Here is a 25,075-nt window from a genome sequence, read left to right as displayed (position 1 = left end):
TAATATTTCTTGTATTCCTTTGGATTGTTGTGACAATCTTTCTTTGTAATCACCTGGAGAGACTAGAATGTTGTTGTTTATGACTCATTCAGCTGGCAGTTTTCTCTGAGAGAGAGAGAGAGAGAAAATTCAGTTCTACAGTTCAGCAGCAGCAGCTGGGACTGGAACATGACAAGCTGGCGAACTTGTGGAAAAACCCCATATTGAAGACGGGTTGTGAGTTCTTAGTTCAACCTGGTCAAAGACCTTGAGATTTATACAAGAGGAGAGGACTGGCTGCAAAATGAGGGAAACAGAAAGGAACTCTGTGGTGACCTGAAAAAAAGAGGTCATCATCTGGAAAACCCTGATGGGGCAAATTTCTTCAGCAAGACACTGACGTGCCTGATTGGAAGGAATCAGTTTGTGTCCAGCAAACAACAAATCTCTCTCTGAAAACTGACAAGAACCTTCCTGAGTGGTTAACCATTTACCTTTCAAGCACCAAAACCTGGTGAAATTCATAAATGTTAAATTCTGTGCACAGTATAAGAATTGCCTGCAACCAGTGAACTTGGAGTGAGAAATAAGACTGTGAATCAAATAACTTTTCTGAACTTACACACACATGTTACATACACTTGCACTTAGAATTAGAAGGGGATTAAGTTAATAGTAATAAGTTAAAGTTTGATCCTGTTTTCATGTTTAAAGATAATTAAAAGTAACTTTTGTAAACTCTTGGTAAATTTCGACTGCTGCTGAGTTTTGGGGTCCTCTGGGCTCATAACAATCTATAAGTGCTGAATGTGAAATAATAGATTAAAAATTCTGATTTCTTCCAGGCCAGATCCCCAAATGATATTAAATATAACATATATATGTTTTTTTTTTCATTTATTGCGGGGCCCTATTCAGCTGCGCTAGTAAATCTGGCACTGGAAAAAACTCTGTGGTTCCTCCCTCCCTTGATGCCCAAAGCACATGCTTATTTTGCTTCATGGTTAATCCAGGCCTGTACCCAAGGCTACTCTCTAGATCTGGAGGAAATGGGAAGAGTCAAAGGAGAAAACAGTGTAAGGACAAGTTCTACCAAATGGTGGGGAATTGATGGAAACTGAATGGCTCTGCATTCAAGAAAGAAGCAGAGAAGCCTGAGGCTTTCCTGATGGGAAATAGATGCACATCCATGATGATGATAAAGCAGTGGTGGCCAGAGAATTACGACTACCTTCAAGGGCAATCAACCTTGCTATTGTTCGCAAAGCTTAAATCACAAAAATAAATACAAAATGAACTCAAATGCAATCGATTTTGCAGAACTTTTAAACCATAATTTCTTAAGTCAGAGAGGCAGATGAAGCACAAATTGATACTTTTTTTTCTATTTTGCATTGCTACTTCAAGCCCACTAAAAATCCAAATGTTCTTGATTGTTCTATATGTATTTCTAATGTGTTATAACTGGAGGGAGTACACAGAAGGGCTGGGAGAATTTGGTGGAGCCGGTCAAATTTTACTATTAAAAGCAGATGCTTGACTCAGCCACTCATTAAAGTGAAAGAACAATAACACTACATCAAGCCAGAAACACAAAGTCCAAAAGCAACTCAAAAATCAAAATTTCTCTGGTTGAAATCCAGGGAGCAATGTGATTCTTAGAAAAAGGGGTCATCAGTTGCAAAAGTAACCCCAGTGGTGATTTTAAATGACATGCGTCATGAACTGTGGAAAATGACAAGAAATTAGCTCAGTAATCAGTGCCAGTAGGTCAAAGACTGATGATCTAGACATACGACCAGCTGGAAACTTTGGCTCTCTCCTGTACACATAGGATTTTTAAAAAATTGTTAAGAACAGCTGGCAAGATGAAGTGTGGGGTGTCAGCCACTAATGAAGTTATGGTGAGGATCATTATCATTTTTAATTTACTTATTTGAAAGTGAGCTTAAGCCAAGTTTCAAGCAATTATTTTTTGGAAATAAGATATTTTATGGATTACTTTTGTAAATGACAGGGACTGATTATAGAAAATATGATATTTCCTCTTGAGTCTACAATTTGGGAATTCCGATACTTCATTTGATCTCTTAACACATTGCATAAGTTCACAACTGCACTTTTTGTAATAATCTTAATAAGTATCAGAACAGTTCTTTTCTTTTTCAAAAGAAAAAGAAGAAATCAGAACAGTAATCAAGAAATCTTAAACGGGGGAGGGGGTGGGGGGGGAGGAGAAGACTCATGTGATGGAGTAGAGGCTGGTCTGGAAAACCAGCCCTCCCCAGGAAAATAGAAAAAAAGTCAGGTAAAAGCAAAGCATAACAGAAATAAAGTACAAGAAATAGAAGATAAAGATACAGAGAAGAGAAAGAAGTTGGCTTCCAAGAAGGAGTAAGTAAGAACAGCTGGAAAAAAAGAAGGAAGAAGGCCTTACCTGCAGGAAGGAACAGGATGCTGTGGTCATGAGGAGCGCACGACCCTTGAGGTCAGTACTTGTCCTGCGGAGTCACGACCCACCAGCCAGTACACTACAAAAATGGCTCTTGGAGCCAAACAAAAGTGCGCAATCAAAGGAGAAAGAGGACACCAGCGGGAGGGGGACTCAGCAGAGGAGCGGGCTGTTACTGACTGAGAAGCTGAGAGACGCCCGACACCAGGGCTCTCAGCTGGAGGATAAGGAAGACAGCAGAAGAGGGTGCGACAAAACAGATGTGGAAGATAGACGGAGGAAAGATCGACAAGAAGACTAACGTCAAGAAGCACAACAGACAAGCAGCCCAAAAGGGGAGAAACAGCAACAAGAGGCCCAGCAAGAAGAGGCCCAACAAAGAGATACAAGCAGCTCACCAGGAAAAACAGAAAAGACACAGACACAAAGAAGAGAAGAAGACACAATCACTGATACAGACACAGAAGAGGAAGAAGAAGACCAAGATCTTCACAGAGAAATAGAAGGTAAAACTGATGGACAAAGAGAAATAAAAGGTAAAACTGATGAACAGAATATAGATAAAGTCTTTTTTGAAGAACAAATGAGATCACTAAAAGAATGGTTATCATGAGAGTTTAATGCAATTAAAAGGAAAATGAAAAGAGAAGATAAAATGCAAAGGTTTGAACTGGTAATGACAGAATAGGGAAAAGAGTAGAGAATGTGGAAGAGCGGGAAACGGCTATAGATATGGAAGTAAATGACTTAAGAGAAAAATTGGAAGAAAGTGACAAAAAAATTAAAGAGACACAAGAGTTGTTATCTCAGAAAATTGATATGTTGGAAAATTATAGTAGGCGAAACGACATAAAAATAGTGGGCCTGAAGGAGGATGAAGAAGGCACAGACATGAAGAAATTTATAAAAGGATAGACCCCGAAGGTCCTGGGAATGACAGAAATGCAGGAAGAAATGGAAATAGAAAGGGCACACAGATCACAGGCAAATCAAAAACCAAGATCCATCTTAGTAAAATTTTTGAGATACACGACAAGAGAAAATATACTGGAACAGGCAAGGAATAAAATTAGAGAAGATAATAAACCATTGGAAATCAAGGGTCAAAAAATATGTTTTTACCCAGACACAAGTTTTGAACTCTTAAAGAGGAGGAAGGAATTTAATATAGTGAAATCAACTTTATGGAAAAAAGGTTACAAATTCATATTAAGGCATGCAGCCATGCTTAAAATATTTATACCCGGGGAGCAAAAGACTGTTCTCAGATCCAGAGAAAGCACAGTATGTTTGCAGGACAGGAGAAGAGATGAAGAGATGTAACAAGAATGAAGAACAGCAATAAAGTATATATAGATGTAAAATCAATGTATATGTAAAGAACTAAAGAGAGAAAAGAGAAGGGAAGGATGGGAGTAAGGGGGGAAAAAAGAGAGAGAACTTTGTTCTGTGTTTAAAAAAGTGTTTTCTGGAGAGAGTTGCGTGGAGGGGGAATAACCGTCACTGCAAAATCAGTTGACGCTGCGAACAAGATCGCAACCCAAATGAAAAGGGGAGTTGTGGTTGCCCGGAAAGGGGTATGGGGCAACTCGGGGGGGGGGGTGGGGGAACTTTTGGGCTTAAGGTATTAGTGGATGTGGGAACTGTGGGGGTACTTTATGTCTTAAATGTATTGTCGTATATTAAGTGTAATAAGAGAAAACTAAGAGATGAAAATGGGGAAAAGGGGGATGGATGTGGCAAAGAAGTGGAAAAGAGATGTATCCAAGAACATTTTGGGAAGATTTAAATCAGATACTAAATAAAATTACAAAAAATAACATACTAAAAAAAACCAGAGTTATTTCTTTTAAGTAACATAAGAAGTAGAGAATTAGGCCTCAAATTGGATAAAGTGCAAAAACAAAATCATTATGATAGACTTAGCGATAGCAAAAAAATGTATAATGTCATCTTGGAAAATGGAAGAGAGCATGAGTATACAGCAATGGTACATGGAAATTAATAAATGTATTCCATTGGAAAAAATAACATATAATTTAAAAAATAAAGTCACAATGTTTGAACAAATTTGGGAACCATATATGGAACATATCAGAGAGAGCTTTCCTACGATCTCCATCCCCTAAAAAGAGAATGAAAATGATAAGACAAAACGACTGGATTCAGTGTGTAATGAATAGATGACGCATTTTTCTTGTTTGTTTTCCTTTGTGTGAAAATATTGTTTAATGGTTTTATTGCATTGTATATGTTGAATATTTATTGATATTGGAGGGGGTGAGTAGAGGGGAGGGAGGGAAGGGGGAAAAAAAGGGGAGAAATGACCTCTGTGTAAATTTAATGAGGTACGTTTGTACATATTTTGGTTGATATGGTTCACAGTGTAAAAAATTTAAAAATTATATTTAAAAAAAGAAATCTCAAACAGCAGTACAGACGCATTCAATTTATAGCTTGTACAATGGATAGGTTGCAAAGAACCCCCATCTGCCTTTGTTATCACACAAGAAATAGATCAAGATTAACCAACTCTGTGTGGAACATCACTGATAATACTTAACTTGACTTGTTTTTGACTGGCCAATAGAATACGAACTAAAAAACATTGATTATTGATCAAGTTTGGTAAGCAGCAGGACCAAAAAACAATGCTGTGTGAAATACAACTTAATTCTTACTGACCAGAGACAAATTGAAGACCAAATTAGCATCACCAAATACAGAGATGCAATAACTTACATTTTCTATTTGAAGCATTTGCAGTATAGTGGTCCCTAAAAAGATAAAGTTAGGCAATTCATTAAAGCTAGGATGATTCTTAAAATATTGAAACTATACCAACAAAACATCCTGCTCTGGGTTGCCAACTACCTCTGTAATTTAATTCAAAGTTCCAAGTTAACCATTTTTTAAAATGTATTTACAGGATGGTTTTGTGTGGGAAAGGAAAAGTTCGGTGGGTCCAAAGAATAGCAGATCTAGACACAGGCTGAATGCAGAAGTAATCTTTATTAAAACACATAAGGGAATCACAACACGATTAACACATTTTCAATCACACAACATAATGCAGCCAGTCACATCGGATTTAATACCACTGATTCTAGCAACTGTTAATACAGACTTATCACAACACTGCCTGCCTTTCCTTATCCAACGAGGACACGGCTCAGATGCTATCTACAATTACAACAATATACAGCAGCCCAGATCCCTCTGCAGCGCACACTTTACCAATGACTGCTCCAGTGTTGTCCACAGCAGTGTTTGTCTCTGGGTCAAAGAGCAAAAGAGAAAGAGCTACTGCGCTTGACAGAATTTATAGTACAGTAAGCTGGAGGGTCCAGCCCAGGTAATCACTAGGTGTTTAAAGGGGTCAATGGTAAGGTGTGCACCAATGGGTGGGCAGGGTCCAACCTTGATTGGCAGGTGCTGCGAATTCCAACTAGGTTCCAGATGAGAGGTCACGTGACTCAACACAATCCATATTCCCATCAGGTTCCTGACAGAGAGACCACATGACCCTCCACAATCCACATTCCCACCAGGTTCAAGGCGGAGAGGCCACATGACCTTCCACAATCTACACGACATTCCACCCCTTGGAAATCACACCACTCGCCAATGATACAAAAAAAGGTAATAACATTATTACAAAAAAAACATTGTTACAAATGCTAAATAGCAATTACAGTTACAGTGTAAGTGCCTTGTGAATAAATGGATAGGCACAATAGAAGGATGATGGCATTGTTTTAGAAAATGACAACAGCCTACCAACTCCCCAAATTGTTCTCCTCATGTTGTACTGTGGGAACTGGCCTCCTATCTGTTTGTTTTTTCTTTGTCAGTCACTGACTAATTTGCCCGGGATGTGCAGCACGTTTCACTTACAACAGCACCAGTACCTCCTTTGTCTGCGAGCAGGTAGTTCAAGATCATCCAGCTTTCCCTGAATCCAAAGTACTACAGGCCATTATTTGGCCAGTGTTTCCACCATGGTGGCCATCTACTGGGTGCTCCCTCATTGTTTGGAGGCACCATTCAAGATGGGAGTGCAGATCCAGGGCATACCAGAATTCTCGTAAAAGCACCCCTTTAACTAGGCTGTGGACTATCAGCTAACTCGTGCCAGGATGCCATTCCTGCTTCCATTCTCACTGTTTGCTTGGACCAGTGCTGTTGTACTAGGTGCATTACGCTCCAAGGCGTGCTCCCTTTGTGGACCTACTGGGAGAGTCGGGACAGTTTATGTACCTAATTGTACAGAGGGGGAAAAGCACCTACCCCAGGAAGGATTATTGGAAGTGAGGTGGTAAAGTGGTGAGAACGGCATCAATATTGAAACATCTTGCATAAAAGAGTCCACGTAAGTAACCCCTGTAGCAGTTGTTGTACAAGATCGGTGTAGGTGGAAGACTCTCAGCTGCATTTGCCAGAGCAGTGATGCAGGTGCCACAATCTGGTGTGGAGATGCTCCCACAACACTGATCAGTGTAGGCTGGAAGAGGAGCAGCTTTGAAGGATAGTCTTCTTCTGTTGGTGGGGGTGTGGAGATCTAGGAGAATTCACTCATGTCTTGCGAGTTGGTTAATGTGGTAAGATGAAAGGTTCAATTCACCTGGTATCATGACCCATTGCCCAGACCAAGCGCAATAATCTCCGCTCTTTTCAGCAGACCCTTTGGCTGCTGCACCCACACTCTACCAGAGTCCTCACAGTCTTGCATGTTGACTTGGTCGGTTTTGGGAGCACTGGAAGATGCCAGGTGGCATGAGAGGGGAAATCCCTCTGCCCAGTGAGGTGCAAATTTAACTGGCAAACTACCTGCTGGAGTACATTTGAGCCACCCCTGCAATCTATGTTAGGGTGTCAGTGTGGGAATTTTCTCTATAAGTAGACTATTCATATATTGTATTAAGCCAGATACCTGTGGGTAGTAGGGAATGTGTAGCAGCCATGAGATACCAGCCTCCACCACCCAAATCTGTAATTTTGTCCTCATGGAGTGAGTCCCCTGGTCGAACTGTACCTCACATCTCCAGCAGATTGGATCCCCCTACCCCATCTTGTGTAACTGTCTTACCCATGGTGGGGTGTTGCACCACTGGTTTCCAAAGGTGCTTGCCACTCTCACTGACTGGAGCCATCTGTGAACCAGGCCTGTAGCTGCTGGTCTGAATTAAGGGGAGAAGTGTACTGCAGGGACCTGAGGAGGGGGAGAATCACTTTCAGGGAGGGACATTACTTACTTGTGCAGTCGGCTCACTCCCCAGAGCAGGCTTCAGCAATGGTCTGTGATGTACCATTTCCACTACTGGGCACTTCCCTCCTTGTGGGTGGCATCAGCGGTCTTGACCTATCACATGATGGGAAATTGAGGTCAAAGTGTGATGGTCTCGACAACTATTTGGTGCTCGGTGGTGAGGAGTGCTAGTTCATCTTTTTTTTCATCTTTGGCTTGGCTTCGCGGACGAAGATTTATGGAGGGGTAATGTCCACGTCAGCTGCAGGCTCATTTGTGGCTGACAAGTCTGATGCAGGACAGACAGACACGGTTGCAGCGGTTGCAAGGGAAAATTGGTTGGTTGGGGTTGGGTGTTGGGTTTTTCCTCCTTTGTCTTTTGTCAGTGAGGTGGACTCTGCGGTCTTCTTCAAAGGAGGTTGCTGCCCGCCGAACTGTGAGGCGCCAAGATGCACGGTTTGAGGTGATATCAGCCCACTGGTGGTGGTCAATGCGGCAGGCACCAAGAGATTTCTTTAGGCAGTCCTTGTACCTCTTCTTTGCTGTACCTCTGTCATGGTGGCCAGTGGAGAGCTCGCCATATAACACGATCTTGGGAAGGCGATGGTCCTCCATTCTGGAGATGTGATCTACCCAGCGCAGTTGGATCTTCAGCAGCGTGGATTCGATGCTGTCAGCCTCTGCCATCTCGAGTACTTCGATGTTAGGGATGAAGTCACTCCAATGAATGTTGAGGATGGAGCGGAGACAACGCTGGTGGAAGCGTTCTAGGAGCCATAGGTGATGCCGGTAGAGGACCCATGATTCGGAGCCGAACAAGAGTGTGGGTATGACAACGGCTCTGTATATGCTAATCTTTGTGAGGTTTTTCAGTTGGTTGTTTTTCCAGACTCTTCTCAAATGGGCTGTAGCAGAAGGCAGCCTCAGGGAGATCCTTGGTCCAGAAGCCAAGTGGAACTCTGCAACCTTTCATCTTTTTCCAGAGACTCCACTCAGATTTTGTAGTGGAGGCAGAAACCTGTACCTGTCTGGCGGGGATGGGGGGTGGGGAGTGGTTTAAGTGACAGAGCCTGCTCTTTACTTAATTTTCTATAATCAATGGTCATCTGCCATATGCTGTTTTTCTTGCGCACAGACCAGATCACACTATTAAAGGGGGCAACTGTGGGTTGGATGTCTTTCTCTTGTAGTAAGGTGTTGATTGCCTCGGCAATCTCTTTATTGCTCCCATTACCTGGTACCATTGGGTGCTGACTACCTTGAAGGGCGATGGGGGGGGGGGGGGGGAAATAATGATCAGTGTCCATTTAGCAGCTCCAACTACAATGATTGCCCAAGAGACCCCGAAGGTGGTGCCGCTTGAGCACATTCATTCCTTGAATGCTCTTGGGGGACACGGGTTGGAGTGGTTCATTACCTATGGATAAATGGAGGATAACCTCTTTGGCCAGAATAATGGTCCCTCCTAAACCCTCTACGGAAACCTATGGGCCCCTCCAAACAGCACGATTGCAGGCATAATGGTGTACTTGGCACTGATATCTACTAACACCATCCAGAGCTGGGAATTCCCCTTTTCTCAGTGTACAGCTACTGGGATATATGGCCTTTGGTCACCTGGGCGGGACAGGATCACTGAATAGATCCACCAAGGGTCCTGGCCTCCATCCATAGGGGGTAGAGGTCTGCCACCCCATGGGTGATGTCTCCTGCTGCCGGATATGGGCTATTTCCTCTTGCAGCAGGGATCTAAGCTCTTTTCTGAGGGTCAGGGTCCACCTATGCTGGGGGAGGAGTGGAAGGGAGGGAGGTTGGTCTCAGTCGGAGTGGGTGGTGAATTAGAAGCTCCATCCTCATAGGGCTCCCCTTCCCCTCCTTCATGCTCTTTCCAAAAAGCATATATGATGGAAGCTGACGTGGACATTACCCCTCCATAAATCTTCGTCTGTGAAGCCAAGCCAAAGAGAGAGAGACATGATGGACATGGGAATTCTATGAATGTGAGCACAATCCACGCTGGCATGCGTTAGATCTATGTACATGTTTCTGCGAGTCACCAGCAAGGTGGCAGTGCTGTGCTTTGTCTCAGCCCTGGAAACTCGAGCAGGTGCTCTCCTCTCCATGTATTGTGGTCCCTCTAGGAGGGTCACAAGATCACAAGACAAAGGAACAGAAGCAGGCCACTAGGCCCATCGTGTCTGTTCCATAAAACTTCGCTAAGCTACTCTACACTAATTCCAATTTCCGGCCTTTTTCCCATATCCCTTGATGCCTTCACTAATGAGATACTTGTCTATTTTTTGTTTAAATACTTCCAGTGATCTAGCTTCCACTGCTGTACGCGACAGCGATTTCCACAGATCCACGACCCTCTGGCTAAAGAAGTTCTTCCTAATCTCTGTTTTATATGGATAACCTCTAATTTTCAGACTATGACCCTTAGGACTCTGCTCAAAGATTACTTTCAATAAAGATTGTTTCTGCATTAAGCCTGTATCCAGACTTGCTATTATAAATTGTTTATAATTTTCTTTATAAATTTAGACATACAGCACGTTAACAGCCATTTTGGTCCACAAATCACCCTATTAACCAACATCCCCAGTAGTGGGAGGAAACCACATAGACACAGGGAAAATGCTCAAACTCCTTACAGACAGCGCAAGTTTCGAACTCTGGTCTGGTCCCGATCACTGGTGCTGTATCAGCGTTGTGCTAACTGTGATGCTGAATGCACTGAACCTTTCCTTCCCAGACAACAATTGGCACAGTAAGCAGGGTTCAAGGAGCCTTGGCTGGACACACATGTGGTCATGATGTTTGAAGTATTAATATCCAGCATGTGTGTAGGTCTCCTATCATGTTTGTGTGTTAAGGCATACTTCCTTGCAAACAGGACCAGTAAAAAGGGCCTCACAGCTAGTAAGAGAGCCTCAGGGTATGAGGTTGAGAATGACTGCTTTACAGCATACTTATTATCAAAAATCATGAATTAAAGCTTTGACAGCTCCACATTATTTATTTTTTATGAGTGAAAACTGGTACATTGGTGTGTGCATTGATTCTGTACCCAAAAATGAACTTCAATATTACTTGACTAGGGAAGCAATATTCAATTTATTATGAGTTATATATTTAATGCACATGTTGAACACAGATCAGTTCAGCATTCATTTAAACAGATGTGGAAGTTGTAGGTATATATAAATAAAATAATCAATCTTTTTTTCTGTTTCTGTCCCAATAAATTACACACTATCAACTAATCTTTATTTCAATTGTTCATTTAAATCATTTAATGGAACTTACCTTGTAAATTTGGCATTTAAGCAATTGACAGTGTGACAAATAGAAAAAAAAACTCCTGCATATACATCAAATCCCTCCAAGCCCACACAACGAAAAGGTGAGATAACCTGGTCGTAAGTGCACAATTGATGGTCACCTCTATAAAAGAGAGATAATTTATGAGGGAAGGGGGCAAGAAATTGATAATTAAATAGAAAAAAAGATAGAAAGGTTGGCATAAAAGTATTTATGTGATACATTAAAAAAATGCTTTCCTGCCTTTTTCAACATTATTACAATTTTGGGTTAACATTGCATAGTTTTGTGAAAATCCCAGAAAGACCTTCAGTTGCAAGCTTCATAGAGCAGCTTTGGGTTCCCCTAGACTTGCCTTTTTGTGTTTGTAATTACCACATTTAATGGATTAATTACAAATTATTTTAGTTGCTAAAATTTAGCCTCAATGCTGCTATCTCTGCAGTCAACTCTTAAAGCGGCACTCCTCCAGCTATTGTGTATAGCTGTGGATAAATGCTATAATGATGCTATAATGATGCAAGGGCTGTGGAAGTTTGCTCCCGGGTGGTAGGAGGAATCTGAACAAGCTGCTGAAGAAGTACCTGTAGTAGGTAGGTTCTTTGGCAAGTGAGGGAGCCATGGAGAATCATCAGGTTCACAGCTAAGCATTTGTGAAAGACATTTTTTAGGGAGATCTCCATAAAGATCAAGTGCAATCCATAAATACCTATATCTTGAGCAAGGCAATATCACCTATTTTTTTCTGAATTTCTCTATATTTGTCTTCTATTTACCAACCTTTTGCCATTAGAAACAGCTTTATCTTATTTACTCTGCCAAAACTATTCATGATTTTAAAGATCTCTACTAAATCTCCCCTCAGAATACTCTCAGAAACCTTATCCCTATTCCTTTTGTCCCTCCAAATAACTCTCCTGGCTTTCTGTACTCATCAATAATTTATCATCACTGCTAAAGTGTGATGCACAAAATTGATAACAAATCTTTAAATGTCTTTATTTATAAAATCAATTATCTAATATGCCTTTTTAACCAGTCCTTTCAACTTGCAGTTTCATCTCCAAAGATTATTGCATATACATCATTGTCTCTTTTTTTGCACACTCTTTAAAATTGTATAATTTCATTTATATTTGCTATAATAAAATGAACTGTCATATTTCTCTGTATTGCAATTTGCCTCTTGGGCCTTCCTTGCACCCGGCAATGCCATCACCCCAACCACCTCTCACTTAATGCTCTTTATGTTCCAAAAGTTTTCTGAACAACATTTCCCACTCTCCAACCCTGAGATCACGCAGAAGATGACCTACTCACTGTGTACCACCCCTGTATCACTTCCCCTTGTGCCATGTAGAGTGTAGAGTAGCTGATAACAAAGATCTTGGGTCAGCAGGATATTTCAGTGTTTCTTACTGACATATAAAAACCCACCGTCTCCCAGTTACCTTGAGTATAATTCTTCTCACCTTTTGGGGCCCCAAACAATCCTTCCAAGTGAAGTAAAATCTCACCTGTGAATCTGTAGGGGTCATTTACTGCATCCTGTGTTCCTGATATGGACTCTATATCAGGGAGACTGGATGCAGACTGGGAGTTCGGTTTGTGGTTTGTAGAGCTTTTATTAGCAAAAGACAGGAGCTCTTCACAGGTGGCCGACCAGTCCGGAATGATCCGACCTGGCTAGGGACACAACCCTTTAAGGTCCAGACAATAGGCATGGCTTAGCTCTCAGCCAATCGCTGTAAGCACAGTCTAGATACAGTAACTATATACACTATGTACATTGGTGATAGATCTGTACTATCACAGTGGACACCTTCACTCTATTTGCTGACACAATAAGGACTTCCCAGTTGCCAATCACTTGAACACCACAGCCTATCCCATTGCCACAATGGCACATCTCATCTACTGCAAAGTTGAAGCCACTTGTAAATTGAAGGAACACTTTATATTCAGTCTCGGCAGTCTCTAACTAGACAACATCAATATCAGCTTCCAGTTTCCATTAATCCCTTTCTCCAGTTTCACTCTGTCCCTCATCCCTCAGTATCCCTCCAGCTCCCCAATCTTTTCCCTCTTCTCCTATCAGAGAGCTATCTGTCTTATGCCTATCTTGTACCCCTACTTCAGCTTCTTTCTCTTCTTCTCCCTTCCACCTGCTATCCTCTGTTCTTCCCCCTTCCACTCTCCCCACCTTTTTATTCAGGCATCTGACTGATTTTAAGCACCCCTGAAGAAGGGGTCAGGCCCAGAACATCAATTGGCTTATGGATGCTGCATGTTTCTACAGCACTGTAACCCAGATGGTTGACTTTACAGGACTTAGGTGTAACCTGATGTATATGTCTTAGTCTCTTGCCAAGCTTCTGGCAAATCACCCAAACATACCAATATGTAAATGTGTCAACTTTTGTTTAATAAAATCTTAATATGTCAACTTTGTTGTTGCACAAAAACAAAAGCTGTTGTAGTTGAATTTGGAAGAATACAAACCTTTACCTTTATCGTCCAAATGGTGTATTAAATGTACAGTATTTTGTGCTATCTTCATGCAGTTTTATTTGCCAGAAGCCCTAGAATGCATCCAATTTAGTGAAAAGCTTTGAACCAGCTATTTCACGTTATTTCGTCCCTGGTTGGAATCTGATAATGTTCCCTCTTTATATTGACATTCAAATCCTTTCGGTCCATGCACATGTGTAGGTCACCGGTTTTCTTTTTGACACATACCATTGAATTTACCCATTCTGTGGGGTCCTCCACTTTATTTATGACATCTAGTGATGGCATTCAGTCGAGTTCATGCTGAGGAGTTATTTTAGTGGCTCTGGAACCCACATTGGGGCATGCACTACTGGCTGTGCACCCTCCTTTATTTTAAATTTATACTTACAGCACAGTACCTGGCCATTTCAGCCCACGAGTCTGTGCCACCCAATTTACACCCCATTAACCTTCACCCCTAGTATGTTTTGGAGCCCCCAGGGAAAACCCATACAGACATGGGGAGAATGTACAAACTCCTTACAGAAAGTGTGGGTTTTGGACCCCAGTCTGGTCCTGATTGCTGGCGCTGTAAAGGTATGCCAACCGTGTCACCCATATAGGTGAATGGTAAAATACCAAACCCCTTGAAGATGTCTGGAAATTGATCTAGTATTTCCTCTATGCTTTTCCGTATATCGGCACTGTTAATGTGGTCACTTTCTTGACTAGGCGCAAGTTTTCATATGTTTTGTCACCAATTCGTGTCCATATGGCTCTACTGCAAACATGAGGTGGTGCGTTTTATCTTCAACTTTCACCTTGAGTCTACATGATTCTTTTGTGCCATTGCAATGTCCATTATAGGCTTTGAGCTGAACAGAATTTGAATGGATGTATGGCTTTATCTTCATTACCTTGATATCGTACTCATAGATCAAATTGGCCTTTGCCAGTGTCCAGCTTGAAAGGAATATCTGCTCCATTTTCATGAAATGACACAATCCACTTGTCTTGGCTGTTCAGTGTCTGTTGGTTTAAAATCTTCTGCTGCACAACCATGGCAGTGAAAAATGCATCAGTGAGGCAGTTTCTTCTATAGTGTGAACACTATAGAGTTATGGTAAATAGTACCCTCAAGGTTGATACTCAGGTAAATGGTGTGGTGAAGAAGGCATTTGGAATGTTGGCCTTCATAAATCGGAGTATTGAATTCAAGAGTAGGGAGGTTATGATGAAATTGTACAAGGCACTGGTGAGGCCAAATTTGGAGTACTGTGTACAGTTTTGGTCACCAAATTATAGGAAAGATATAAACAAAATAGAGAGAGTGCAGAGAAGGTTCACGAGAATGTTGACAGGATTTCAAGGTTTGAGTTACAGGGAAAGGTTGTGCAGACTAGGGCTTTTTTCTCTGGAGCGTAAAAGATTGAGGGGGGACTTGATAGAGGTGTTTAAGATTTTAAAAGGGACAGACAGAGTAAATGTGGATAGGCTTTTTCAATTAAGAGTGGGGGAGATTCAAACTAGAGGGCCTGGTTTAAGGTTGAAGGGGGAGAATTATAAGGGGAACATGAGGGGAAATTTCTTCACTCAAAGGGTGGTAGGGATGCGGAATGAGCTTCCGGCAGATGTGGTTGAGGCGGGATCATTGGTTACATTTAAGGATAGACTGGATAGATACATGGAGAGGAGAGGACTGGAGGGGTATGGACTGGGTGCTGGTCAGTGGGACTAGGAGGGTGGGGATTTGTTACAGCATGGACTAGTAAGGCCGAACTGGCCTGTTCTATGGTGTAAGTGGTTATATAGTTACTTTCACTTCTATTTTGTATCACTTTGGAAAAACATTGTTTTGTATAGTGATACAGTACTGCCCTTTGCACTTATTACAGGCTTTTTCATAGGCTGGCATTGTTTTGGAGCATGTTGAGAGCCACATCATTTACAATTGAATGTCTCTCCACCTTTTTGTTGTTTCCTATGTCTCGTTCTCTGTTTACATATGTGTCCAGACACTGTGGCTATATCTTCATTTTCACTTTTGCACTCTCACAGAATTTTTTCAGATGCTACAGAGCTAATTCACTGGTGTGGGATATCTTTACAGTTCCAACTAATGTAAGCTCTATTTCTTGCAGCAACCTGTCTCTCACTTTCTTATCACAATTCCGAACACAATTTGATCATGGATCGTTGAATCTTGCAGCAATTAAAAATTTAGTTTTAAGTCCGTTAAGGAAGTATCAAATCTCTCTGCCTGGAGCTGCATGCGCACGTGAAACACATACACCTTAAATGTTTCATTTTACTTTGGTGAGCAGTGTTCATCAAACATCTCGATAACTTTGTGAACCTTCCCCAATCATCTGCCTCGGCAAAAGAATGTGTTGAAAACCTTTAGAGCTTGAGGTCCTGTAAGTAGCAGTGCAATCTTCTGTGCATCTGGTTTGCTATAGAGTCCAATGGCCTGCTGATACTGCCTGAACAACCTCTACTCATGGTCGACATTCCCAATCCAATTCACAGTGTCAGGAGTCTTTACACTTTCCATGTTTTCTGCTGATACCAATTAATACACACTCCTGGTACCATGTGATGTTTCAGTTAAGTAATAAAAAAAAACTTGGGTTCTTTTGATATTAACAACTCACAATCTTGTGGTGGAGCCATTTTTTCATCTAACCGAACTACAGCATTCATATCTGATTCCCTCTAGTGGTCAAGGGTATCAATAGCACTATCACCACTGCAGTATTTTCCTTGGATAAGGATATTTAGACCCATGGATCAGTCACAAAGTAAACGGTCAACTATTTAGAATAAATTTAAGAAGTTTCTTCTCATGGATACTGATGAATCTTTGGAATTCTTTACTCAAAAGGTGTGAATCACTGGATATATTCAAAAATTGTTATTAAAGCTGGATATAGGGTTAAGAGCAGGAAAGAGGCACCCAAGACCTTAGGTGGCATAAGCAGCACACAGGGTCAAATACATCAAGTTAATCTGTACAAATTCAAACAGAGCAGGACTGTAGGCCTTTGATTCACACTTTGCAGTGGTCCCATATACATGAGGGGCAATGTTGCCACTACTCATCCAACAGTTAAAGCACAGAAATGCTGGAAGAACCCAACAGGTCTCATAGCATCCATAGAAGTTAAAGATAGCCAATGTTTCTGGCCTGAGCCCTTCTTCAAGGTATCTCATAGCAGTTATTTGCTTTAGTCAGTGGCAGTTTAACTACCACCCGGGCCCCGAGACTGAGTAGCTAAGCTTTAGTAAGGCTCCCAATTATCTTGACCCCCTGCCCCACCTTTGTTGAATAGTGGTTAAGTTACATTAAATAACTGATATTGGGGGTCTCCAAAGTGGTCAATATCAACCCCTGCCGGGGCCCGACGTCCAGATTCCTGCCAGGTGCCATCTCCCTTCTGGTCGCCAAGGCTTAAGCTTCCTCAGCCGAATGGTTAATCAGCCACTGGCATTAGTATCAAATGCACAAGGTTTAATTCCCCCTGACACAAATCAATTCAAAATAAAAGTTAGACAATAGGTGTAGATGCTAAAAATTTAAAATAAAAACAGAAAATCGTGGAATTACGCAAAAGGTGCGGTAGATACTGAATGTTTCCAGCCTTCCGCTCCTTAGAAAAACGAATGAGCGAGTGAATTTAGTTGAGGAATGTCAAATGGGTAATGTTCCCGCAAGGCCCAAAAGATGCCCCCTCCAGCCCCACCATCCACACAAGGGCAGAGTGATGCGGAGGTTCCGGAGGGGTGGGGGCGCGGGAGGATCTTCTGTTCTGCAGTCCCAAGGTGGCTCGTCTGTCTCTCTGAACTCACCGTCGAAGTTGTGTGCGAGCTGACAGCCAACTGTCCGAAACGACAGAAGCGAGAGGGGAGGGTGACCCAGGGAGCAACACTGACAATTAGAAAAAAAGAAACCGAAAATACCCGGGAGTGGAATGACCTTCCTTCGAGCTCCCGAGAGAAGCAACTCCCTGACAGTTGGTGCGCGAGAGCGACCGTTAGGGCTCGCGGCGGCAGTGGGTTCACTACCTGCACGCCGAAGTGCGGAGCGGGTCACGTGAGTAGAGGGCGGGGTGGGCTCTCGGCGCAGCAACAGGTGCAAAGTGGTGTCTTTCGCTTCTTGCCTGACAGCAGGGTCCCCTCCCTCGGACCGCGGGTCCTGCCGCTCAGGGGTGATGTAGTTCAATATTGAGAGCCGGTTGAGGAGTATAATGAGCACGGAGCTAATTAATTGTCCGCCTCGTGCGAGTCTCGGGTTAGGGGCGGCGGCGGCAGCGGCGGCGGCCGGTGTCGGGCTCGTGTATCTTGTCTACGCTAAGGGATGGGGGAGGAGGAACTCCCGCCGCAAACGTGAGCTTTCCTGTCGTGAAATGAAGCCCAGATGGTCGACAGTGCGGGACCATGAAGGTGAGCTACAAGCTTTGGTGGGGGGTGGGGGTTATTGTCCCTTCCAGCAAACGCGACTCTCTTCACAATGTGCTCTTCCCATTTCAAAGTAACACCTCCTCTAATATTGGGTGGTTGATGGATGGAAAAATCCCATTATTTTCCTCAACTAGAGATTTTAATCCATGAAAACTTACGGTACAGACTGAATGAAACAAGAGGAATTGATGGGCAACATTATCATATGTTAATAAATAGAGTTCAGGTACTAAAAATAATGACGCAATGGGAGTTATTTGTGATCTGCTCGATGAGTGGTGTAAACAAGATGTCAGCTCGTTTGTGCTCATGCTCTAGTGATATTGTTGCCTATTTATAAGTGCATTTCTAGAAGCAATTTAAATGTGGGATGCCAGAAAAAGTTACATTTAACATAACCTTAATCTAATGAAATTGGGTTAAAATTTGAAATTCATTCACTTGTCTTGGAGGCAGCGTTGGGAAATTCTGTAAAACATCAATCTAATAAACGACAAGATAATTAATACTTTTCCCCCATTTTTCTGAACACCTTTCCCTACGCCCGCTTCACGCCCCCCCCCCTCCAATTCCTTACTATTTACCAGTATTATAATATTTGCTGGGATATTTGTCACAACCTGATTTAAATGAAGTCCATCCCACCTATATCTCCCTCTTTCTCCAGTACTGGTGCCAGTGTCCCATCAATTGAAATACATTTTACATGCCAATCTTTGAGCCATGTATTCAATTCTCTCATCCCTTTGATCTATGCTAACTTGCTTTGGTTCAGGTAGTAATCCCAAAATATTTTTCTCTATGTCAAGGGTTCCTACATGGACCACAACATTGCCATTTTAAACAAAGTGCCACTTAATGTTCTTGATTACTTTTTGACCTCCAAACATAGTTTCAGATTTGGAGGTGCTGAATGTTAAGTTAAGTTCCATTATATTGTGGTTTCTTTTACATGCAGCTAAGGGGCCTTCACTGTGTTACATTATCAGTGAGGTTCCATAGAATTTTGGCAAGATTATTGTTACAAGATCAAACCAGCAACCACAAAGAAGGCATATCACACAGGGGTAAAGATGAGCAATTACTTTATTAACAAAAAAATCACCTTTAAACTTAAATTCAAAATCCTCCCTTTTATAAAAATGCCCATTGGTTACTATGCAGATTTCTATAATTGTATAAAACCAATAAATTCCCCAGCCTAAATATAACATATGTAATTAAAGTCCAAGTTATATTTCCAGCCAGCCCACAGAAAAACTTAGACACAAAACACAAGACTCACAAAACTTCAATCTCAACTAAAGCAAAGATCATAAACAAAATTCAGTTTGTTTGAGAGAAAGAGAGAGAGAGAGAGAGAGAGAACAAAATAAAATTCGAAATTGTCTTGTGTTGGTTGCAGAGAGAGGAACAACTGGCTTTGTCCCGATCCTTCTGGCTGCCTTCAGAATGTTCATCCTTTTTGAAATCCCAACATTCTAAACTGTCCTCCAGACCATGACTCCTGCTCTGGACCTTCTTCCACTTCACAGCACCCCCAGTGGTGGTTTATCATCCAAGTCCAGATTTTTTTTCTTTTTTCTGCACATGCTCAGTCTGTCTCCCACTCTCTCTCAGCAGTCCATCTTCACCTTGGGTCTCTAAGGCAAACTGTCACTTTTTAACATAAAACCACACAACGCATAGGCCAATACACAACACAGAACTCTAACATTATGCACTTCAGAAATGAGAAAGGAAAGCAATTGTGTGTCTTAATTTTGGTCGTCCTAGAGCAAATTCTTTTTGTGTTCTTTGGGAAAGCTTTGAAAGCATTGATTTAAGTCATGATAAATGATCATCAGGAGGAAAATTAATTTTGACAAACTTGTCCAAGTGTAAGAAAATTTGATTCAAGTCAATTTGATAGAATTTTTTGATCTGATGGTGAGGGTAATGTATTTGATGTGATGTTTGTGGGCTTCCAGTAGGGTTTGGTAAGTTTCTGTATCAGCAGAATTGATGCATGCTGGCATGAAAAGGACATTGATAGCATAGAAAGTTGGCTTGAGAATTTTGAACTTTTTTGAATAATTCTTGAGCCCAGAGCTGTTGTATTTTTAATATTACGAATCTAGATTTGCCTGTGCAAAGCCCTTATAAAAAATTTGCAGGTAACAGTAAACTCAGCAATATGAAGAGGATAGCGATAAATTGCATCAGGATACTATACATGTTAGTGGATTGGGAAGATATGTGGCAATTGAAATGTGATGTGGAGAAAAGCAAGCTGATACAATTTAGTGGGAAGAATAGTTTCAAATTTCAGATTTATTGTCAGAGTTACATACATGACTTCACATACAACCTGAGTTTCCTTTATGCTGTGGGCGCAGCAGAATTACCAGTAATTGGGAGTCCAAAAAATTAACTGTACACAGTGTAAACAAACAAAAGAACTGTAAACAGATAATGAATGTAAGCCACCAGTGCAATACTGAGAGAACAAAAGTGCATAAGTAAGAGTACTTAAATGAGTCTGAGTTTGTCTTGAGGAATCTGATGGTGGAGGGGAAGCAGGTGTTTCTGAACCTGCTGATGCAAGTCTGTGGCATCTATATCTCCTGGTAGTTGCAGAGAGAAAAGCATGTGCTGGGTGGTCTGGGTTTTTGATGATTGGTGTTGCTCTCTGGCAGCGTTTCCTGTAGATGCCTGTGATGTCCTGGGCTGTGTCCACTACCTTTTGGAGGGCTTTACACTCAGGGGTATTGGTGTTCCCATACCAGACCATGATGCTCCACCACACATCTATAGAAAGTTGCCAGAGTTTCTGGTGTCATACCAAACCTTTACAAACTCCTGAGGAAGTAGAGGCGCTGATGTGGTTTCTTTATGATGCCATTGGTGTGTTGGGTCCAGGAAAGTTTATTTGAGATGGTGACTCCCAAAAACTTAAATTTGCTCACCCTCTCCACCTCTGATTTCTTCCAATGATCACTTGGTTGCAGGGCCGGTGCAAGGAATTGAAGGACCCAATTAGAAAATTGATAGTGGGGCCTCTACTCCACAAAAGTCGAAATAGATGTTTTATATTTTGTGTAGTATGCCAGTCTTAGCCAAAAAGCTTTAAATGCTTGATATACTAAATATTTAAAGACAATATGAAAGTTTTAATTTTTTAATACAAGTTAAGACAATTACAGACATACTGTTTATGCACAAGTCTTTTAGAAACAGACTTTTCTGGCTTTTTTTATTTGCAAAATCTTTCAAAATAATTTCAAAGTCAATGGTTTTAGTAATGTCATTTTCTATAGATAGCATCGCCAAATTGTTTAGTCTCTCTTGTGAAATTGTTGACCGTAAGTATGTTTTAATCAGTTTTAGTTTTGAAATACTTTTTTCGCCCAATGCGACTGTTACGGGCATTGTTAAGTATATCCTCAAAGCAATAAAAACATTAGGAAATGATGTGAATCGATTATTTACTATCAGGTACTCAAACAGAGCTTGAGGCTTAACGACACTGAAGGGAAGAAAAGTTTTCAGAGTTTTAAGTTCTTCAGCCAACAGCTAACCATCCACGTCTTTAGTTGTTTCAGTAACTACCCCTCCATCAGTGCTCTGTTTTAGTATGCTGTCAGTTAAAGTAGCTTCAAGGTCTGCTGTGTGTTTCCTTATTTCCACCTTTTGTAAGCTCTGAAAGTTATTTAAAAATCCAAATAATTTTGCATGGCCTTTAAGCTGCTTAAATCTAGACTCTAAAGATTGAATAGCTTTGTCTAGCACTAAGCAGAAGCACTGAACTCTGTATGCTTCTTTTGGATCATCTAAAGCTTGATCTTTTGCCTCGTGTGAAAACATTCTCTTCCTTCTACGTAGTTTTTTTTTCTTGAAATTGTCTAAACTCCAATGGTAATTCAACAACTTCAGGCAATTCATTTGGGCCTATTAGGACATCATTAAAACCACCCTCTCTAAAAATTCTTAGCCATGATAATAGTTTTTCAAATGACTCCATGCCTTTATCAATGTCCTTTGCTTCACCTTGTAGTTCCTTGCTTACATAGTTAACTTTAAAAAGTATTTCATGCCAAAATATCAAAGAAACTAAAATTTGTAGTCTTTTAGCTGGTTTTCTAAAGATTCAGCTTCTGCTTTTACCTTGGGCTCATCTGTTCTCTCTGATTAAAGTTCATAATACTTACTCAGGCCTGTGTGCGGGAGGGCGGGGTTTGCGGGCGATCAGGTTGGACGACAGTGTGGGGGCATCGGTTCTCGCTGCAGGACGGCATCTCGGCGGATCAGCGGCCCCGTCACCGTGAGTCGCGGGTCGGCCTGCGGCAGGGAGGGGGAGTGGGCAACGGTTCTGGCGAGGTCAAGCCCCCCCTGAGTTTCTGCCGGACCCCCCTTGACCTGCTGAGCTTCTCCCGGACACCCTTTTCTTTCCGTGCCGGTGTCCCAGGACCTTTCCAGGGCAGTCTCCGCGCTCAGGACCGCGCTGGGATCCGGGTCAGCGGTGGAGGAGCAGGTGTGCGCGGCTAATCCCGATCCAGCCCACGCCACTCCCGAGATTGACGGGGGGTTCCACCCTACCTGCCCGACCAGCCTCGCTCTCCACGTGTACTCCGGGCACCCGCCGCTGGTCCGGTGGGAAGGCACAGGGCGGCCGGCGGGCGGCGCCCCCATCGCCCGGCGGGGAGCCCCAATCTTCTCTCCGGTGTCCAGACTCCATCTGCAGCTCCAAGAAACGCTGTGCCACTGGGGTTCTGGGCGCTGGGAAGCGGCCTTGGCTTCCCCTGACACCGGCCAGGCCGCGCTGCGGTGGGGGGGTGGGCAGGGGGACACGACAGCGTGTTTATAAAACCACCCACCACTACTTTTCAAGGATCAGGATTTTTCTCTCTCTCTCTCACCCTGGGACACAGCAGTTACTGTGCATGCGCTATACTGGCGCGGCGGCCAGCGGGCCACCTCTAATACATTTTTGATATGATCTTGCGGGCCAAATATAATTATACCGCGGGCCAGAGTTTGACATGTGTGCTCTAAATGCTAGATTTCTCTCAGCAAGAAACTGCGCTATTGCTGCTAGCCTTTTGAATACTTGCTGCCAGTGCTTTGCACGTTCATTGACGATTATTTTAAGTTCTTTGTCAATTGTCTGTCCATTTCAAAGTCCATGTGGCTTCCAAATGTTTTTTAGAATTTTCATGCTCACACAACTTTGTATGAAGATTAGACCAATTGTTGAATCCACTTGTTGAAAATGCACTGGTTGTGTTCTTACTGAAAAGTTTACAATAAAAGCAATAAATTCTATCAGCAGACTGAGAGTATATAATCCAAGGTCTTTCAACACACTCCCGATTTGGAAGTTTCCTCTTAGTGAAACTTTGAAAGAGAAAATCCCTTTTCATTTCGTGGAAAGTTGTTCACTGGAATAGGAGGACCTTTCATTGTTAAATAATCTCTTACATTTTGATGTATATATGCTGGCCAGTTGGCTGGGTCATCATAAATGTTAATTACAACTGTACTCATGGATGATTCATCATTGCGTGATGTTTGGGCTTGGTCTTTTTCGGCTATAAGTGGACTTTCCGCTTTGGCATAGTCTTCTGGTGTATTGAGATCGTCTTCAATTTGATTCACTGCTGCATCATCCGTTTCTAACTTGTTATTGATTTCATCATTGTATTCATCAATTGTAATTGGACTCAAGGCTGTATTGTCATTTTCTGAATTGTTTTTTTTCTTCATCCTCAATACATGGGCTCTTCAAAGATGGAGTGACAAGGAATTTTGTGATAGTGCCTCTGTTTTTCATTTTCAGCTACCTTGGCCAGTGCTCATTTCTGGTTGCCACTTAAATACTTACGCCCTTTGTCTCTATCTCTGCTTGTGCTTGCCATGTAAAATGACATACAAATTTTAAGCTGCTCATTCTCTGGGCTGTATTTTTAAGGTTTAAAAAAAGGTAAAAAGTATATTTTAAAATGTTTAGACTTAAAATTACACAAAAAAACTTGACGTTAGCAATTTGTTATAAAATTGCACTCTATATCCCTGATAACATGTCTATGTTGTTCCAACAGTGGAACAATGTTGTCATCGTCATTGGTACAACGTGAGAAACCAATGTCAATCCCACATCATTTTGCTCATTAGCTTTACATTGTTCCAACGTCAGCTGCTGACCTTGGAACAACGCACCCAACTCTCAACTTGTGAACGTCACAGAACAGCAAAACAAGCGACCGATTCTGGATTTGTTGAATGACGACAACTTCGAATAAGGTAAGAATTGCCTTTGGTTAGGGTTACAATCCAGAACGGGGAGAGCACTTTAATTTTGCCGGTTTTTTTAGCTGATTTTCTAGTCAAATGTCTATCGCTAGTTTGTCGCTAGATATTTGGCTCGAGAATCGGCAGAAAAACTGATGCGTGTAATGGATGACATTCACCCCCAAAGAAAACAATTTCTGCATGGTCAAGCTAAACTGCACCTGTTCCAAATCACCAAAAACATGAAATAGGCTATATTTAGCCCTGGCAGTGCAATAGCATAGTTAGTAACAGTAGCCTAGAACTATTTTGATACTAAATCAAACCTCTGCAAAATTATGAAACAATGACAGAGACAGCTTTGCTAAGAATATGTGTATCTTGTAAAGATGAATAACCTGAGATGTACAGTACATACTCCTATAGCTGAATAACCTTGTAAACCTGCTCGTAAAGATGTAGGCTATAACCCCCCCCCCCCCACAGCGACCTAGCCTAGTAAAGATCAACTTAAACTGACCTAATTTCGGGGTTATTCATCTCTACAAGACCCGAATATCCTCACCAATTCCATCTATGATTGCTAACATTGTCAGAAATTCTACGCTTCGGCCTAGGCTATTTAAGTTCAGGCTAAATGCTTAAGCCTAGGCTATAGGCTAAGCCCTAGGCTAGCATGACGCTATCTCAATCTCATATTAAAGTAAAAGTTCTCTTATTGATTAGCCTATAGCCTGTTTTGATCTTAATAATGAGATGTTTCATCAGCTCTGGACTACATCTATCTTACTGGGCCAAATGAATACAAAACATTAAATTTTTGGCTAGAGAGACAAAGGAGACCTATA

The 25,075-nt window shown here is 41.9% G+C and overlaps 2 protein-coding genes across 7 annotated transcripts in view; one reads left to right on the top strand and one right to left on the bottom strand.

Moving 5' to 3' along the window:
• gchfr (GTP cyclohydrolase I feedback regulator) overlaps positions 1-17,487 on the bottom strand; it is a 40,048-nt gene extending 22,561 nt beyond the window's left edge. The window contains exons 1-2 of the mRNA XM_069917230.1: positions 17,346-17,487; positions 7,687-7,793 (exon numbers count right to left, since the gene is read on the bottom strand). Coding sequence (XP_069773331.1) covers positions 7,687-7,743 — 57 coding nt within the window. The 5' untranslated portion in view covers positions 7,744-7,793; positions 17,346-17,487. The remainder of the gene's footprint in view (positions 1-7,686; positions 7,794-17,345) is intronic.
• A 34-nt stretch (positions 17,488-17,521) lies between these two features.
• Positions 17,522-25,075, top strand: part of LOC138753800 (regulator of microtubule dynamics protein 3-like) — a 412,426-nt gene continuing 404,872 nt past the window's right edge. Inside the window, exon 1 of one of the 6 annotated variants that reach the window (XM_069917224.1) lies at positions 17,522-17,939. In XM_069917224.1, the coding sequence (XP_069773325.1) occupies positions 17,744-17,939 (196 nt within the window). In that variant the 5' untranslated portion in view covers positions 17,522-17,743. The remainder of the gene's footprint in view (positions 17,940-25,075) is intronic. The other 5 variants (XM_069917221.1, XM_069917226.1, XM_069917225.1 and 2 more) reach the window with 5 other exon arrangements.

This window comes from Narcine bancroftii, chromosome 2 (assembly GCF_036971445.1).
Source record: "Narcine bancroftii isolate sNarBan1 chromosome 2, sNarBan1.hap1, whole genome shotgun sequence".
NCBI classification, from domain to species: Eukaryota; Metazoa; Chordata; class Chondrichthyes; order Torpediniformes; family Narcinidae; genus Narcine; species Narcine bancroftii.
Note: the sequence above shows the minus strand (reverse complement) of the source record. Positions and strands in the feature narration are given on the sequence as shown.